We start from the raw sequence: 19,412 nt of genomic DNA, 5'->3' as shown, positions 1-19,412 counted from the left end.
TCTGCTGCACTACAGCCCTCCCTCCAAAGCTCCTCCCTCCACAGCGGAGCCTGCCGTGAACGCGCAGGCTAGTAAGCAGGACCACCGATGACGGCGGATTATAAACAGTTATGGAACATTCACTAATAGGGACGAAACATCAACAATATGCTTTACATTGACTATGGCCTGCCCATACTTTGTCTACAAACTTGGTCCTCAAATCATTATGTATTTTCCAATACATGTAACTTTATAAGGTTGCACTCTTTCTATAAGTTATAAATAGCTACTAAGATAACGTTAAAGGATTAGTTCACTTTAAAAAAAACTTTTGCTGATAATTTACTCATCCCCATGTCATCCAAGATGTCCATGTCTTTCTTTCTTCAGTCGAAAAGAAATTAAGGTTTTTGATGAAAACATTCCAGGCTTTTTCTCCATATAATGGACTTCAATAGGACACAAACGTTTCTAGGACCAAATGACAGTTTCAGCGCAGCTTCAAAGGGCTTTAAACGATACCAGACGATGAATAAGGGTCTTATCTAGCGAAACGATCGGTCATTTCAAAAATAATTAAAAAACTTTACGTTTTATAAGCACAAATGCTCGCCTTGCTCTGTTCTGTAATGCAAGTTCGTGATCCTGTTCGAACTCGTTCATCCAAATGAACAAATCTTTTTTCGAGTCATTTCGTTCGTTGAATGAAGTTCGAACAGGAGAGTCACGAACGACGGTACGCGCTCCCGCTGTGCAAGAGAGGGGTGATCAGCGCGTACACGAGCGTGATTGACACTGCTAAGACATTCCTCCTGGCTCTGATTGGTTTTTTCTGACCGGGAGCGGTGTATTTCTGCAAATAGCAATAGGACCACTGGGAGGAGATTTTTTCACAGATTATCTGTCTCATATTCTACTTTCAGGACACTTGACAGTTTTAACAAATATTTGTTTACAAAAGCTACCTACTGGAGCTTTAAGCCTTAAACTTCATTAGCCCTGAGCCTTAAAGGGATAGTTCACCCAAAAATGTAATCTGTCATCATTTACTCAAATGTTCCAAACCTGTATGAATTGGAAGAAAGAAATGTATTTCTTCTGCTGAACTCAAAAGAAGATATTTTGAAGAATAAGGTTAAGCAAACAGTTGATGGAACCTATGGACTTGCATAGTATGGAGGGGCGAAAAGTCTATGAAAAGTGAATGGGGAACATCATATTTTTGGTTACTGATATTCTTCAAAATATCTTCTTTTGTGTTTAGCAGAAGCAAGAAAATCATAAATCTCTCCATTTCCATGTGATCTTAATTCAAACCAAGCAGAAAAGGGTTAAGGTAAATTTCCCTTTAACTTAATACTTTCAATCATATACAGTATATTTATCACCAATGGTAACATTAAATATGAGTTTAAACAAGGATGCTGGCTTTGGGAACGAAATTCAAGTGTACAGATATTTGAGCTAGATAATTGCAGAATTACCCAATTTCTATGTCATCTAATCTTCCAATGTCAAAATTATTAGTTTATATGGATGTACAGAAAAATATGCTAAGTGTTTTACAGCAGCGATTCATAGATCACTAAATCTTTCTCTCCTGATTATTAATGATTTATAAAGGGGGCATGGTCTAGATCAGTCAAGTTACAGTATGATGTGGATGTTGCCTGCCTGATGTGGGATGTTTTTACCCTGCAAGGATATTTAAAACAGGGTTTAAAGGTTAGCTGAGCTAATAGAGAGACTGAGGTCAGAGATCTCTGAACAGCAGGGCAGCAGCAAGTTTTGCACAAAACCTGCAAGCCAATACTAAAAATGAGTCTGGTAAAAAAGATAGTTAAGAGGATGAAGGTGAAAAATGAACTGGCACGACAGGTTATGGGAGAGATCTTAGGCACTTTTGTACTTCTGGTAAGTTTTTCCACAGTTTTCACTATTAAACAAACTGAGCATATATTTATTGATTTATTTGTTTGTTAGCACATGTTTTTCATTAATGAAATATACGATGTTTTCAATTTTGTCATTTAAAACTCATTACCACTATTAAAATAAATATATTTTCAATATGGTAAAATTTGTTAATGTTCTAAAAATAATTAGATAATGAATAACATTGTTTACAGCATTTATTTGTCGAGGTTAATGTTCATTTATAAAAAATACTATAGTTCATTGTTAATTCATGTTTGTGCACATTATGTTAACTAATGTTAATTTATAAAATGTAAAGAGGGTTCAAAATAACATGAACCTAATAAATGCTGTAAACAAATCACTGCTCATAATAAGTTAATGATAATGCATGCATTAACTAATGTTAACAAAGCGTTACGAAAATACCACATAAACGTAAAAAAAAATACATTTTGCAACATTTTCCTTGATTCTCTGTTAATATTAGCATATCATTTAAGAATTAAATTAAGAATTCATAAAGTGATTTTCCATGAATAAGAAAATGTGCAATGTGTTTTTTTGAAGGGCTTACGTTGAAAATGATTGTGCTATCATATATGTTACACAATAATATAAGCATAAGTTTTACAATGGAAAAATGCAAGGTTCTGTGAGCATTTGCTTTTGCATATATATGCTGAGAATGTGTTTATTTAGCAATTTGTGCAAGTTAGCAGTAAAAAATCTCAAGTAATGTGCAGTCCATACTAAAATATTATCAGTATTATCTTGAGTACCCCGAGTATATCAGGGTTAGTACCAATAGCAATAATGTTACAGGATTACTTAATATTTCTACGGCTGCAATTCAGCAGGTAATCAGGTTCATGCTGACATTTAGACCAACAGCCTGATTGTGCCTGAGGGTGATATTTTTTATTTAAAACTTTGATAAACAAGAAGTTAATATGAAGTAACTTGTGTTTATGACACAATTTGGCCAGTTAGTGTGTGTGGGGGGTGTACATGTACTGTAACACTGTAACATAAAAAACATCCCTGTGCTTTTATGCTAAATATCAATGCTATCATACAATCATGACCATAACAACTGTAACTGTTTTATACCCAACAAAAATAGACAACTAGAATGATGAATATGTAATTTGTTTTTCTCTGCTGTAGCTGTTTGGTTGTGCTGCAGCAGCTCAGGTAAAAACCAGCAGAGAAACTAAAGGACAGTTTCTGTCGGTTAACATGGCCTTCTCTGTTGGCGTCATGTCTGCCATGTACCTCTGCAGGGCGGTATCAGGTAAAATGGTTATAGATTGGGCTGTTTTGTGGCAGTTAAGGAGAAATCCTTTGTAATATTACCCTTTTAAGGATTGACACAAACTGACTTCTGTTTTAATATATATTTCCTTCTCTCTCTCTATTTCTCCTGAAGGAGCTCATCTAAACCCAGCTGTGTCTCTGAGTTTCTTAGTGTTGGGAGACCTTGCCTGGATAAAGCTGCTACCCTATTCTCTTGCTCAAATATTGGGGGCTTACCTGGGCTCTGGACTTGTCTATCTCATCTACCATGGTAAGAAGAAAGAGAGAAATGAAGACATCCTTTCTTTAAAGAAACACCCTGTATCTTAACAGTAATAAACCATTCTATTATTTCAGTTTTGTGTTTTTGAAAAAGAAAGGATAAAGATTATTTCTCAACCCTCCTCTCCTCCAGATGCGATCATGGAGTTCAGTGGTGGAATTCTGACTGTATTTGGTCCTAATGAAACTGCCAGTATCTTTGCAACTTACCCAACTGATGTGGTATCAGTGCAGACCAACGTCCTCGATCAGGTCGGCAAAAGGCCATATCAGATTAGACCAGAATGCTGTAGTTAAATACTACCGATATAATAAATCATTGTAGTTGAATCTAATCTGATATAATATGCAAGGCTCTTACGCAATGAAACGTTACACAACATAAAAAGATGTATGACACGTTTTTCAAACATTAATTAATTATCATTAAATATTGTCAGCATTCTCGGCCTTCTGAGTAGACCATAATCTTTCTCTTGTTTGCCTGTGTGTAGGTGGTTGGCACAGCCATGCTGATGTTGTGCATTCTACCTCTGAATGATAAGAGAAATGCTCCTGCTCCTGAAGCGTTGCTTCCACCCATTGTAGCAACTGTTGTACTTGGGATTTCCATGTCAATGTCGGCTAACTGTGGAGCTGCCATAAACCCTGCCCGTGACCTTGGTCCACGACTGTTCACGTTCACAGCAGGCTGGGGCACAGAAGTCTTTACGTGCGTACTTTATTAACCTATTAACAAACAGTATAAATTAATATAAAGATCTATTAACATCAGATTAAGTGTTTTGTAATCTATGCCCTTGCACCTCCTACCTTTTAACTTATCTCTCCACTGATAAAGCAAATTGCCGGGTATTTCACTTGCTTAACTCAGTGTTCTATTAAAATTATCTCAGCACATTGCCACACTGGGATTTGCACTGAAGTGTGTTCTTCACTTCTCCTTACATGGTAATTTTCAAGACCTCTTTTTTTCTGACCCTCACAGGTGCTATGACTACTTCTTCTGGATTCCATTAGTGGCTCCTTTGGTGGGGGGCGTGCTGGGGTCCATCATTTATCTGGTCTTCATTCAGTGGCATCTGCCTGAGCTCGAGGATGAATCTGAGTCTGAGGAGATCAAAGAGAAAACAAAGGTCATGGAGCAAAACAGCAAAACAGACGAGTTATACCTTAAAATGTCTTCTATTTAAAAGCCTGCGGGAACGTTGAATATGCCTCACAGCATTTCCAGAACCTGCTTCCCCTCTTTTCCCTATTATTTCCGGACTGTTTTATACTGTAAATAAAAAAATGGGGAAATGCCACAACATAAAAACTGGGGGGAAATGTACTCAAGGTGGACTTTAAAATCTCTTAAAACCCCTTATTATTTATTATTTCCAACCCCCTAAACCCCCTTTCTCCTAACATATTAAACTGGGGCTTCTTTTAACTATATGTAGAAAATTACTATCGCCTTAATCGTTCACTGTTTCATACAGTAGATGGGAATTAAAATATTTGTATTTACTATGTACAGTGTATTAGTATTTAGATGATCCTCTTGTTGGAAGAGGTGGAATCTAGATATATTTGTTTGTCGTCTATAGTGCTCTCTCATGTAAGTGAATCAATATATTGCACGTAAATGTTGTGTCTATTACATCACAGTTATACATTAGGATGAGTGTGTGCATATTTGCTGATGTCATGTGGTGTACATTAACAAGTTCACAAACAAAAAGTAAAAAGAGAAATGAGTGGACCTGTTTGAAGCCCCTATTTAGCAAATATTTACCTGACTTTTAAACTTTGGGAATAAGGATATTGATTATATGTACTCAGAAGGCCACTTTACTGGCATGGTACTGTACATCCCTTTTGAGAGTAATTATTTCACCATGCACTAAATGAAAGACCTCGCTATTCAAAAATAGTGTCAATAATAACTGCAACCATAACACATGAATACAAGGATTTAAAATATAGAAAGAAGTCATATCTTGTCATAAAGGAGTTTATAATATTACTGATCAGAATAGAGCTTTTTAGGTCCTGTTTGGTTTGATCTGAAAAGAGACACTATGAGGTGCATGGCCATTAACTTTTCCTTAGTGTTTTTGGGTGTCCCTCTCTCAACACATTAAAGTAACTGGCTAATAATTCTGGGCAAACTATTCTGGCATTTGCTTACAAGATGTAACAGATTTGCAGATTACAGGTTGAGACAGAAATAATTTCAAAACCTAATTCACTTCATTTACTGAAGTTAAACTCTTAAATCTTAAATCTGCCCAGATGTGTGGGTCAAAATATCCACAACAACCATATAAAATAAATTATACAGTCATACTACAGTCTTATAGTCTTAATTCCCAAACTTAGGTTGGATAACAACTCAATAACTGTGGTATTTAGTAGTATTTAAACACTATTCAAAGATCCTCGAAAATGTATGTCCTTATCCATATTGCCAAGGCCATATTAAAAGCCAAAACATTGTAATGATCAGTATCAGGGTTGCCCTGTCTGCATTTAAGCTGAATATTAATTTAGATTTACATTTATTCATTTAGCAGACGCTTTTAATTAAAGTGACTTACAAATGAGAACAATAGAAGCAGTTAAATTAACAGGACAACAATATGCAAGTGCTATGACCCTTCCCAGTTTAATCTAACGCAGTACCTGTATTTTACACACAAAAAAATTAAGATAATAGATTAGAATAGAAGATAAAGTGTTAGTATTAATGGATCAAGTGTTGCCGAAAAATTTATTATAAATGTTAACTAGATGTGTTCACTATCTGTGTTTATTCTGATGTGAATATAAAAAATGGTTTGTCTTTTTAAATCTTCTTGTCATTATATCTATTGAGTTGGCTCAATGTGTTTTATGTTTCACACTTCAGAATTGTGACGTAATTTTCGGTAAGGGAACATAGTAAGCACCAATGTTCCCTCGTTTTTGTGCTGCATTGTGGGATTTTCAGGGAGCAAACATTCCATTGCTCTGGAAGGATTTTGCGATTGAGGATATGTTTACACGACAACTAAAAACTACTAATTTACTGAAAATATTTTAAAAAATTCTTCGCATTTTTCACATACAGACGACACCATTGTCAAAGCAATGCCCCGTTCACACAGATCCACGAAAAATATTAAAAACGCTGTATTATGCATGTCAGGCCAGTAATTGGCGACATCACCTTGCAAAGAAATACTACGGGCCTATAGACTGAACCCATAATACGCATGCACATGACGTCACCGTTTTCACAAATTCACATTTTTGTAGTTGTAGTTTTTGTACATGGAAATGATAACAGTATAATTTCCTAAAACTTCCACTTAGAAAACCTTTTTCAAAAGTTTGCATTTTTCAGGACCCCTAGTGTAAATGAACAGCCAAAACTCATAAAACATTTTCTGCTTTTAGTTGAAACCGATGTTGTGTAAACGGACAGTATTTCTGCAGATATATTTGTCTATATTCGGCATTCGAAAAGGGAAACCAATGCTGCAGGCTTCAGACACACAAACCGTAAACAAAGCAGCGCTTGCTTACCATTTTAAAAATCAATCCTGCAGATCACTTTCTTTATTCCACTCCACTCATGTTAATATTAATCTTAATATTCGACCAAGAACACTTGTAAGATGACGTAAAATTAGAACAGCCTTCTATCTGTACCGTTTTGACTTCTTTGCTCTCTGTTTTGCTATTATTCTCATGCACTGACTCATTCACAAAGCTAAACAGCCAAACAGAGTTTTCTCTCTCTCACTGACGGCCCGATACAGATTCTACATGCTGAATTAGCCCAAAAAACCCTTCAGTGTCCGACTAGAGCCAACGGTGCGGACACACTGAAAAAACTAAGTCGGCAGACGCTTAAAGCCCGAAGGCCGATCGTCGGCTTGGTGTGTAACAGGATTTATTGATGCCTATGGGGAACTCCAGCTGCACGCTGCAGGAGAACATCGATTAGTGGGTTCCCCCATGACGGTAGGGGTTTTTAGAGAGGATTGTTACATCTCTACTTCCATGCCCACTCTTCGCGTTCTAGGGTCCATCCACCCAGAGGTCATCCCCACCCTCATCCTCTGGGCCCACCCATTTTAGGTCCGGGCCTGCCCATTTTGACCCAGGCCTAGTGAGTGATTTTCATTCTAGCAGTTCATACAATAAGCAGCCCGAGGAAAGCTTTGATAGAAAGGTTCTATCTAGCCAATCAGCGGCTTCTACCCCATGCGTGGACTCTTAAGCCTGCCCACAGGCTGCATCATCACCAGCAAGTGAACTAATGAAATGAATGATTTTGGCGCGCAAGCTTTTCAAGCAAGCTCAATGAGACAGACACAGACGGTAGCTATTAGCTAATATGATACGCAAAGCAAAGCAGCTTGTTTTCATTTAAATTCAGCAAGAAACGCTTCGAGGAGCATGTGGAGGACACTCCTGCCATTTCAAGTAACGCGGTTACAAGTGACGAGTTACCATCCTGCTTGGCCGCCCTCTCCCCATCAAGTCCTCCCGTAGCCATCCCCTCACACCAGCAAGCAAGTAGGCTAACAGTTAGGCTAACGTTAATGTTAGTGTCTGGCTGTCTGTATGCACATTTTCTGGAGGGAAAAATAATATTGACAGTGCTGCAGAAAAGCGCTGAAACGGAGATGAAGGGGAACCCTTTTTTTCTTTTTGGCTTATTTTAACTGGCCCATCCAGTTTTCTAGAGGCCCACCTACAATCAAAATCCTGGCGCCGCTAGTGGTGCACGGGCCCTTACTCCTCCACTGGTTCCGTCCGGCATACAAATATCGTATGATAATATTCTGCCCAGACCCAACTCTTCTTCATCCCCACCAGTCCAGTCCGGATCGCAATTATCTTCGTCGCAGATGGTACTGTACTTCTTTCTTCACCGCAGGTCCAACCCAGCTCAAAGCTTTCATTACTGCTAATCATGCACCCACCCAGCCTCCCTCTTAGATCCGCCTTGGGCTTCAGCCAGCAGTCATATTACCCTGTAGCCCAAGACTGGTTGCCCACCAAAGCTAAGCAGGGCTGAGCCTGGTTAGTACCTGGATGGGAGACCTCCTGAGATAACCAGGTTGCTGCTGGAAGAGGTGTTAGTGAGGCCAGCAGGGGGCGCACACCCTGTGGTCTGTGTGGGTCCTAACACCCCAGTATAGTGATGGAACACTATACTGTCAAAGAGCACCGTCCTTCGGATGAGAGTTTAACCCCGGCATCCTGGCCAAATTTGCCCCTTGGCTTCTGTCCATCATGGCCTCCTAATAATCCGCATATACTGATTCGCTTCATCACTGTCTCCTCTCCACTAAGCTGGTGTGTGGTGGGCGTTCTGGTGCAATTTGCGTGCAATTTCCCCCTTCTACGTAAAATGCTTTGAGTACCCAGAAAATCGCTATATAAATGTAACAAATTATTATTATTATTATTCAGATTCGCCAGCACAGCCAAGGGGTGTCTACTCCAGTGCTCCACCTCAGACATCCAGGCCTGTAGCTCCCCCTCAGTTGACTCCACCTTGGCTCCTCCCTCCCTCGGCTCCCACAGGGACTGTCATCCCCTCGGCTGCACCATGCTTCTTCGTCCCACCGGCTTCACCTTGGTCGGACAACGCTCTGTCTGTGCCACAGACTTCCAAGCCTTTCGCTGCGCTTCACTCACCACCCCTTTCAGGTCTGTCTGGCTCCACTTTCCTTCTGGCTCCTCCTGGGTCCTCGGTCACTCCGCTTTGATCCTCCTGGCTCCACCTTGGTCGCAGCAGCTCTGCACTGCCCTCCAGGACCTCCGTTGTCGTCCGTTCTCTCCGGTCTCTTGGATCAACCCTTGTGTCCAGATTTCTCTGCTCCACCGCTGGTTGCTAGACCGCTAACTCTGCCCTGGCTCCTCCCACCATTGGTTCCACAGTGGGCCTTCGTACCAACTGTGCATCTGGATTTCCTTTGTTTGTCTAGTGTTGGTTGTGCTATGCACTCTTTTTCGCTTGTTAAATCATTTTGGGTGCTCATTTTTTTTTTTTTTTTGTAAAGATATTGTTGCTAAACTAAACTTCTGTGCCTCTCCTCATCTTCTTAATCTGGAACGTGACAATAATATGCTTTATGACAATGATGCTTTCATATGCTCTATATTGTACTATTACAGCAGACTTTATATTACAACTTATACTTCATACAATTTATACTGTAGCCTACTGTAGTTTTTCTAATTTTTTTATTTACCATATCAGCACTGTAAATGTTTTACAGGATCCATTAAGGATTACCTTACAATTATTGTGTTTGTACTGATTTTCTTCTTTTCCTTCGCACAATTTTGTACATAAAACAAGTCATTCTGTGCAAACATGCTTAGTTTCATGAATTTATGATGCGCAGGAGGATGAAAGATGAAAACTATGATATGAATGTTCCCCATTACCTTCTAAGCCTAATCTTTTTTTCAGTTTACATCCCTTTGAATGGAAATAAATGCATTGATTTAGTTCATTTGTGACCCTGGATCACAAAACCAGTCTTAAGTAGCACGGGTATATTTGTGGGAATAGCCAACAATACATTGTATGGGTCAAAATTATAAATTTTTCTTTTATGCCAAAAATCATTTGAATATTAATTAAAGATCATGTTCCATGAAGATATTTTGTAAATGTCCTACCGTAAATGTATAAAACGTTTATTTTTGTGAGTGAATGCAGCACAATCGCAAACATAAATGGACAACTTTAAAGGTGATTTTCTCAATGTTTCGATTTTTTTGCACCCTCAGCTTCCAGATTTTCAAATACTTGTATCTCGGCCAAATATTGTCCAATCCTAACAAACCATACATCAATGGAAAGCTTATTTATTCAGCTCTCATGTGATGTATATATCTTAATTTAAAAAAAATGACCCATATGACTGATTTTGTCATCCAGGGTCACATTTGTATAACTAGTGTACTGACAGTATAGTTTTAATTTGTTATTACTGCTTATTATTATTATCTGTATATTGCGTATACAGTACATTTCACTATTTCACAGAGAAGAACTGTGACTTTTTTTTTCTCCTGTCTATTCTGTCACCTGATGGAGATTGGGTTCCTTGCCACAGTCGCCGCTTGCTTAGTTGGGGACATTTAAAGGTGTTTTGAGCGTGATGTCACGCGTTTTTTAGGCCAAAACATTTTTTTATCACATACAGCAAACATCTCCTCACTATCCGCTAGCTGCCTGTCCCCTGAACACACTGTAAAAAACGTGGTCTCTGCAGACACCCCAGGCTCCAAAAATGGCAACAAAAACAAATTGGGCTAACCCACACCAGGAACCATAACAAACTGTACCAGCCAATAACCGACAAGAAGGATTTGGGGGTGGAGTTTGGGGGGTTAGTCCGCGGATGAGTGGGAGGGAGGGTCTAGCTAGCCTCCGTTTTGTTTTACAATACTTCGAACGGCAAGAAGTGATGTAACCCAACATTGCTTAGAGCACCTTTAATATTCAACAGTGTTGATTGATTTAACCGCACTGACACTATTGGATGAGAACTGAACTGAGCTGAATGCTGACATCCCTGTTTTCCCACAGAATTGCTTTATAGCCGCTGTACAGCCGAAATGAACTTTGCATCATTTAATCATTTTCCTGTTATCAAAGCCGCTTTGAAACGATCTGTTTTGTTTAATGTTTGTTTTATGTTTGTTGTTTCAAAATGTTTGGCCATCGTGCACTGAATGAAGAATCAAAAAGTGTCCAGCAGAGGGCACACACGACAAACCAAAACAATCCGCACATGGTAAAAGTCGGTACATGCTGCACTGTTATCAAAGTTGCAGGATAGCCTATATCTGCTGCATTCATTTGCAATTGAATTAAAATGTGATCATGCAATGTTTAACCACACGTAATGGAATAAATCCGGCATGTAACAAAATTGGATTTAGTCTTTTTTTTGTTTTCGCTTTTACAGAAAACATTAATATTGAACAGTACAAGTCTGAAAGTGAGAAAGAGCAGAGTACATGCAAACACCGCCCCTCCACCCACATCTCCCTCATCCTATTACTATGAGCAGCTGCTGGCCTATCGTGTCCGATACACTTTCACCTTTCAAGGATGTTTTGATCGTCGAGGATAGCGTGCATTCGATAAATAACCTATGTTGCCTTAACCCGACGGCTGTAGAAAATGAACAACGGAGATGTCTGAAATCAGCATTGCTTACAGGAGGAGCTGATAAAGGTAATGTCCTTGCTTATCTTCCAATAATAGCTTTACTTTTAGTTCAGTATAAGGCATGCTAACAGCGTGACTTCTGAGGAAACAGTTAGCAAAACTTGCATAATATCGTTCTTTTATCTCTTTCTCTCTCTTTTAAACTGTCAAAATAGCTTTGTGAAACTCCACCACAGCGGCATTCTGCGCATTGTAACACCCTGCTTCATTTATCGATAGGCTATATTTTGTTGTCTCTTTCGCATGTACCACGTAGTAAACAATATGACCACCTATTGATTGCTTTAACCTAATTATTCTCACAGATTAATTTATGCCAATTTACGCCATTCATTTTGAAGAGCGTTAAGCAGTCATTTATGAATTTCAGTTCACATTACATCTCAATTGTGAAATATTTTTGAGCTGCACATGTCTCAAACTCCAAATGTTTTACTTTGACAAATATAATGTTGATTTACAAGTTATGACATATTGATTTAGACCACGTCAATCAATGCATGGTTCATAGGCTATTAACCATTGATTGATTGACGTGGTTTAAATCACGAGTTTACTTTATATTAGGCCTACTTTTTTGAAGCAACTTTTGATAAGATTATTACCCCAAATTATATTATATAACTAATGCTTAAAAGTGTATTACTTTGCTACAAGTTAAAAAAAAGTTAAGAGTAAGAAATAGTCCTATGGAAATTTAAGTTTTATGTTAATGTATCATCTCCACAGCCTCCTTCAGGAAAACCCTTAATAAACCCCTAAATGATTTGCTGTGTTTGTTCGTTGTGTTAAAACGAGTATCAGACTGTTTCAAACTATAAAAGAAAGTTTCTCCTTAAAAGTGTTGGTTCAGAATTTTTAGGTTAGGTATTTGCAAGTAACTTGTAAACTCAATTGAACCAAGGATTTAAGCTTGTTCTTGAAATTCCTTTGAGGGGTAAAATTCTGACTGACAGCCAAGAAATGTTTTGTTGTGCTTAGAGAACCACCAATTTTATAACTCCCTAGTGAAGAAAAGCGTATCAGCAGGGACATGATCAATTATATAGGCCTATATGTCACTGTAATAATTATTAATATAATTAAATGCATTTGGCCACATCTGTTTGTTTATCTATGAATAGAGAGTGAGAGAGCAGACCCATTATTTTCTGTAGTCAATATCATTATTGTTGTTCTGGTTTAATGGTGATTTCCTGTTTGACCTTTTGAGGCAGTAAGCATGAAAAATGGAGACATAAATGAGGTAAAACAGATGAATGTGTACAGGAGAAAAATACAAAGGATGTAAATTAAAATATGCTACACATAGTATGTTGATCGTAAATTATAGATAAAAAAACTCAAAAGCTGACATGTTCAGCCTTACATGACCTCAAATAAATATTTAAGAGTGCATTTTCCTCACAATTAAAATGCAAGAGCCCTCTCTGATTATTCAGTCTGGTTTGCATTGTGTAACAGACTGTGTATTTTTTATCCATGCAGGTAACATATGTGAGAGAATCATTCTGTGCTACATGATGCTTTTTAGAGATGCTGAGTCAAATGACTTCCTTTACACCACTGCAGTCTGTTGTCAGTCTGAAGATGTGTAGGCCTACTTCTCTGACTGTTTATATTCAACATGGCTTCCAGATCTGCGATGTTTAGTGTCAAAAGCAGCCTGTTTATTGGGTTTGTCCTTAAGTAGCTTTGTGTGTGTGTGTGTGTGTGTGTTGTGGGTCACTGGTTGTAAGCCTCCAGTCAGATACATGGTAATAGACTGTAATCATAGCTGACACACATGTGTACCAGATTGTCTGTCCGTGTGAGTGTGTGTGCATAGACAGAAATAATCCATCTCACCTGAGTGGACCTCTAGTTACTTTATATTGTGCGTTCTTTGCATCTTTGGATTCTATCGTCTTTGGATTTGTTCTTTTTTGTGAGAATATTTTTACCTGCAGCAGCATATATTTTTTTCAGTTCTCAACCCAGGGGTGGCCTCCTCCTACACAGCCCTTCCCCCGCTCTCGAACAGTCTGCTTTGATTATCTACATAAAATGAAATCATATCTTTATTATTGGGTATTCAAAGCAACAGATCATTGTCAGTAATGTTCTGAGGGCAACTCATATATATATCTTCGGCAAAAATATATCTTCGATGACTGTCTGCATGATGACCTCTGTTGGTTAAGGAAAAATAAAAGTCAATATTTGCTAGCCTGTTATGATAACTGAAATTAACCATGATGATCATGGATAAAAGCACTGAAACCAATGCATTGTGTTGTTTCAGAAAAGGCATGTGACTAAACCGTAGGCATGTGATATTAAAGTTCTGGCCAATACAGATAAGCCACTAATTATTTTTAAGTTATGGATGATAATATAAATCGATACAGCTTCGTAAAAAGAAGGGAAGGTAAAACTTTTTAATACAGTATGAAAAATAAATATTAATTGTGGACCTTCTATAGTAAAGATAATACTGTTTGAATTTGAGAACATAAAATCCCTGATATACCCACAGCGAAGTTCTTTTTCATTCTTCATTTAGGGGTAAAACAAAGTTCGAAATACGTGAGCAGTGGTATACTGTTATTAAACATCTGAAGCCACCCACACTGCTGAGAGCGGCGTTAGAAGAATATGTAAAATGTGCTGCACGCTTTTCTCTTGGTAACAAAATACACACAACAAAATTGAGAAAACAGCAAGCATTTTAATAAAGCATAAGAAAAGCATCTGATCATAGCAACATAAATATGTTTGCTTAAGCTCTACGGCGCTCCAGTAAAGTCACGTCATGTTTATTTAGATTTATTATAACCCAGAGAGAAAAAAGGCGAAGCTACCTATTACCTAAATTGCCACGAACCAGTGGTAGTACAAAGGTGTTTACCAGCCGTGGCGAACTTTCCGCTTAAAATATTTCGGGGCCTTATCTTTTCATAATAAAGGAAAGACCCCTGCAATGCTGGTAAGATTAATTGCTACCCCTTTAAATTGGTGCTAGTGATTCTAAATCTTAGAATTGGCGGAACAATTTCAATATACAATATTGGCAGATACAGTAAAAAAAAAAAAAAATACAGATATCTGCTGATAATGTCTATTGAACATTCATATTAAACCAGGTCCCTGTATGGAAAAATATGTGGTAGATTATAAACTATTCCATACAAATGCAGAATTGGGCAAAATACTATTATTTATTTTTATTTCAAAATACAGTATTTGATCTTTAACTGCATGTGTCTAATTATGTGATATAACACTGCAGAGTATAACACTGCAGAGAATAACATTACTTTCTGTTACCTGTTGAGGTTTAAGTCGTATCATCTGCATTCATGGAACCTGTTTTTTCATCATTTGTTTTATTGTATAAAGAATTACACTAATATAGAAAAGAGCATTTCAATCTCCCAATGTATAAAATGTCTAAACAATTGAGTGAGGTGATGTCTGCCTCTATATTCCCTGTGCGTCAGGCATAGGAGACAGAATGCAGACAGCATGTCGCGGTTTCAGAGAGAAATGTATTGGTAACCAGACCCACAGACATCAATGTGTTTCTGGAACAAACCTAACCAGACCGCTTCTATCACTTAGCATTGGCATTTAGTCTTAATAACAGTGCTGCTGATGTTTCCAGCTTTTTTTTTTTATAACTAATGTGTATGTGTAACCACCTTAAACGGTTGTCCTATCAATTATCTTAATATTATCATGATTAAAAAATATATGGACAAATTATTTTCTAGGTTTTCCAAAAGTTAAGCATTGAGATTACTGCGACAGGTTCATTAGCAGTGGCTTAGTTTTAGCTGACTGATCTGCATACTGTCGTTGTCAAGGATTAAATATCGTTGAACTCCTGAGTGAGCGTAAACTGTTGGTACGTCCCCTGTTTTACCCTTCAAATCCTGTTGACATTGTGGTCTCTCTCTCTCTCTCTCTCTCTCTCTCTCTCTCTCTCTCTCTCTCTCTCTCTCTCTCTCTCTCGTGTGTGTTTGTGTAGATTTTCCCATGGGACGGAGCAGCAGAATTTCAGAGGTGTGGAAATGTTCAGAAAGAGACCTCCCCCAGGTAAACAATTAGCTATTCTCCTCCCTAAACACACACACACGTTTGAATTTAATTACCATTTTGTGCTCTGAATTTAAAATACACACATACTCAAGGGCTCTCAATCTTCAAATCAGCTCAGTCTTCATTCTCATGGCACTTTGTAACTATTTCGGTGTTTCTGTGAATTGTTGACTAATTCATATAAATTACCTCATTTGTACACTTTTGGACAATCTGCTTACGCCCCACTAATGGCTACATTAGGAGCGGACCTTCATGCTTATACTTTTTTTTCCCGCATACTTCTGTATAAATCATAAACATTCATACAAAATCATAAAATTGTTTTCTCATAACAATAGGTTGCTCAGCTTGAGCAATGATGCCTACAAAAGTTAGCCTCTTTGATTTCTCAGTAGTAAGATATGAAATATCTTCATAAATTAAACTCTGAAAAATAAAGGTTCTTTATTAGCAATGATGGTTCTATGAAGAACCTTTTTAAATCAATGGACCTTTTTCCTTGAACAAAATGTTCCTTATGGTGGAAAAAGCTTCTTTAGATTATTAAAATGTTCTTTACCCTAAAAAAATAATGGTTCTTTTAAGAACCGTGGTAACAAATTTAAAGTGGTCCTATAATGCCTTTTTACAAAGTCTTGATTTTTTTTTGGGGGTGTATATGTTTCCATGCTTGATTGTTCAAAAAAAGCATTATTTTCACATATTTTACATTATTCCAGCTCCTCTCTCCTCAGTCTGGTTGAATGCGTTATTTTCGATGAAGTCCCTCTCTCCAAAATACGAAATGTGCTGGATTGGTTAGCTGGCCCAGTGTGTTGTGATTGACAGCGCTTAGCACGTGTTCAGGAAATGTCAAGCCCCTTCATAACCGCGAGCTCACTCAGATGTAAATATTAACGATGGCGTCGATTTCAAACCATTTCGAGCCCAATTCAGACCCTGACAATGTTGCTGAACGGATTTCAAGCACAGATTTCACAGGATGTTTCAGAAAGTGGTATGTTTTTTTGTAATTTTCTTATAGATACGATGTCATCCGACACTTAATCATATTTGTCGGAAAACTGTGGTAATACAAACAGTAATCAATCACAAAATCATGGATAATTTTCCTAAGGGGCGGTGAACAGTCTACAACAGTTACAAAAGCTAAAGTAAACACTACATCAATACTATAATGTTAGTTAGCCTTCGTTTACATCATAGTTATCATAGCAACTACATAAAACTTATAATTGGAACTGTTAATAGAAAGCACAACTACAAATAATAAGACATACTTACAAGTTGTGATCCATAAAAAACAGATTGTCCCGACAAAATGGGAACGACTACATCTTTCAGGAAAAGCTTTTGTGCGTATATCCTGCATTGTACTCTCTTCTGGAAACTGTTCTCCGTAAAATGTGTAGCGCACAGACAAACGTACTTGACGTTATAAAGTTCAGGAACAGTGTTAAAAGAAGTTTGTCAGCCTTAGGACAAACCTTTTCCGATGAGTAAAAAACAGCGAAACAACTCTTCCTCTTCTCTGAAGCAGTCCAACATGGCATCACCCCTGTTTGTTGCGTGTACCTGGGGGCACGGTTTATGTAAATTTTAAGGTTTGTGATGTCACCAACCATGGAAAAAGCTCATTGTAGTCCCTACAATGTAGTCCTTAAAAAGCGATTTCTGTAAAATAAAATATCTCCCTTTGCATTAAAACTTTGAGCATTGTAACTTTGCAGATGTTGTTTATGCTCAAACAGCAACATTACACACTAATTAAAGTGAAAAAAGTGAAATCATAATCAAGGACCCCTTTAAGTTAGTAAGTTTAGGAAGCAATTTCGGGAGGCAATTTCGGATATTAGCACAAACACTTTATTTTGTTATTTTCAAAGGCTACATTGCTGTAGCCTGCTATGAGGTCACTGAGGTCCGGACCTCTGTATTTTTCTGAGCTGAATGTAATAAATGGTAAAATAATTGCCTAATAAAGTATTATCTCTACTTAAGTGCTGCAAAGATATTGCACAGCACCAAGATCTTCTCATCTGAGCTGTTTCAGCGGACTAACACCGCTCACCAATGTCAAAATATTTGAGATGACCAATCAAATCAAAGTAGACAGGCTATATGTTCACAGAAGCAGCTGAGTGCGAATTCCAGCGCAGCTCGACGCTTCAGGTAACAGCCATAATGAGAGAGATTGGTTTTAAGCAGCTAAACCAACCATTCAATATTTGACAGCTGTTGATAGAATTGTTAAACAACCGACAAAAATAATCAGGCAAACTAATACACTTTTGTATAATTTTGCTACTTTTTATTGAAAATAGGCCTATGTAATTTACGTGGTTCATGTAATGTATAGCAACTGTCAATGTGAGGGGGCAAGAAACATTAACAAAGCAATTTCATCATATTAGGCATATACTAGGCAACTGAAGTAGCCTTCAGTTAATTCACTTATCTAAGAGAATGATTCACAAAACCAATCCTATGTTTACTTGAAAAAATATGCATTGCATTAACCCTGCTTGCATTTTAACGCATTGTATTTTTAGGGCTTCCATTTCTATGGGCTGAAATTCAACATGGTTGTATGTTTAAGCTGTGAATATTTCAATTCAAAACAGTTCACACACATTTTCATTTTTAAAAATTCAATAGTTCATATTCACCTTTTAGATTTCACTTCCAAAATATTCATTCTGTTTAAAAATACAACCTATAATATTCGGCAGGCAATTTTCGGTCCATTTTATTTCGCTTTACAAATTTGTTTCCAAAAATTCAGTGGTTCAAATTCGACAGAACATTTGACATCCGGGAAACGGCAGGAATATCAGTGGATTGCCGATTGATAATCTCCATAGCTGTTAGTCGTCCTCACCTGCAGGGGGTGCAAGCGGCTGTGAACGAAGAAAACTATAGAGCAATGGGAGAGAGAGTCATTAATTCATAAAAACGGATTTACAGAAATGGAGCAAGCGGTAAGAATTTGTGATTATTATCAGGGCCAGTATAGCTATGGAAAAGCTGATAAAGACACAAAAGCTGTGTTTACATTTAAGTCTTCACAGTTAGTTTTGCACATGTAAGCAGTTGTCTCTACTGTGAATGAGATTATAATGTTATTCCCCGATGCTGATGTACAGATAAAACTGTGCTCTATGAACTTTATGTTCATATTCTGAGTCCACCTGCCTGTTCCAATATCAGGTATAGCCTACATCCTCAATAAGGTGCGAGTTTGGTATTTTATTTCAATGTATTAGTCCATTAAGCGTTAAGTGTCCTGACCGCAGTGGAATCCTGGAGAATGATGTATTGAGGGAATCCCCAGTTCTGCAGCACAGAGTGGCGATATAAAGTTAAGGAAACTAAACAACCGAGAGAAACATATTTCTACTACTTCAGATTTAACGTTTTATCTGTACATCAGCATCAGGGAACATTATAATCTCGTTCACGGTAGAGAAAGCTGCTTACATGTGCAAAACTAACTGTGAAGACTTAAATGTAAACACAGCTTTTGTGTCTTTATCAGCTTTTCAATAGCTATCCTGGCCCTCATAAACATCACAAATTCTTACCGCTTGCTCCATTTCTGTAA

The 19,412-nt window shown here is 37.7% G+C and overlaps 2 protein-coding genes across 3 annotated transcripts in view; both read left to right on the top strand.

Moving 5' to 3' along the window:
- Positions 1-1,701: 1,701 nt before the first annotated feature.
- On the top strand, positions 1,702-4,809 carry aqp10a (aquaporin 10a). Its single transcript, XM_077211172.1, has 6 exons — positions 1,702-1,896; positions 3,070-3,196; positions 3,332-3,469; positions 3,614-3,732; positions 3,975-4,192; positions 4,469-4,809. Exons 1-6 carry the CDS (start codon positions 1,801-1,803, stop codon positions 4,671-4,673), a joined length of 903 nt encoding a protein of 300 aa, XP_077067287.1. The 5' UTR covers positions 1,702-1,800; the 3' UTR covers positions 4,674-4,809.
- A 6,703-nt stretch (positions 4,810-11,512) lies between these two features.
- The window catches only part of atp8b2 (ATPase phospholipid transporting 8B2), a 59,381-nt gene continuing 51,481 nt past the window's right edge, over positions 11,513-19,412 (top strand). The window contains exons 1-2 of one of the 2 annotated variants that reach the window (XM_077210863.1): positions 11,513-11,728; positions 15,735-15,802. In XM_077210863.1, coding sequence (XP_077066978.1) covers positions 11,554-11,728; positions 15,735-15,802 — 243 coding nt within the window. In that variant the 5' untranslated portion in view covers positions 11,513-11,553. The remainder of the gene's footprint in view (positions 11,729-15,734; positions 15,803-19,412) is intronic. The other variant, XM_077210880.1, reaches the window with a different exon arrangement.

Source organism: Siphateles boraxobius, unplaced genomic scaffold (assembly GCF_051911475.1).
Source record: "Siphateles boraxobius isolate OS27281-9 unplaced genomic scaffold, OSU_SipBor_1 12, whole genome shotgun sequence".
NCBI lineage: Eukaryota > Metazoa > Chordata > Actinopteri > Cypriniformes > Leuciscidae > Siphateles > Siphateles boraxobius.
Note: the sequence above shows the minus strand (reverse complement) of the source record. Positions and strands in the feature narration are given on the sequence as shown.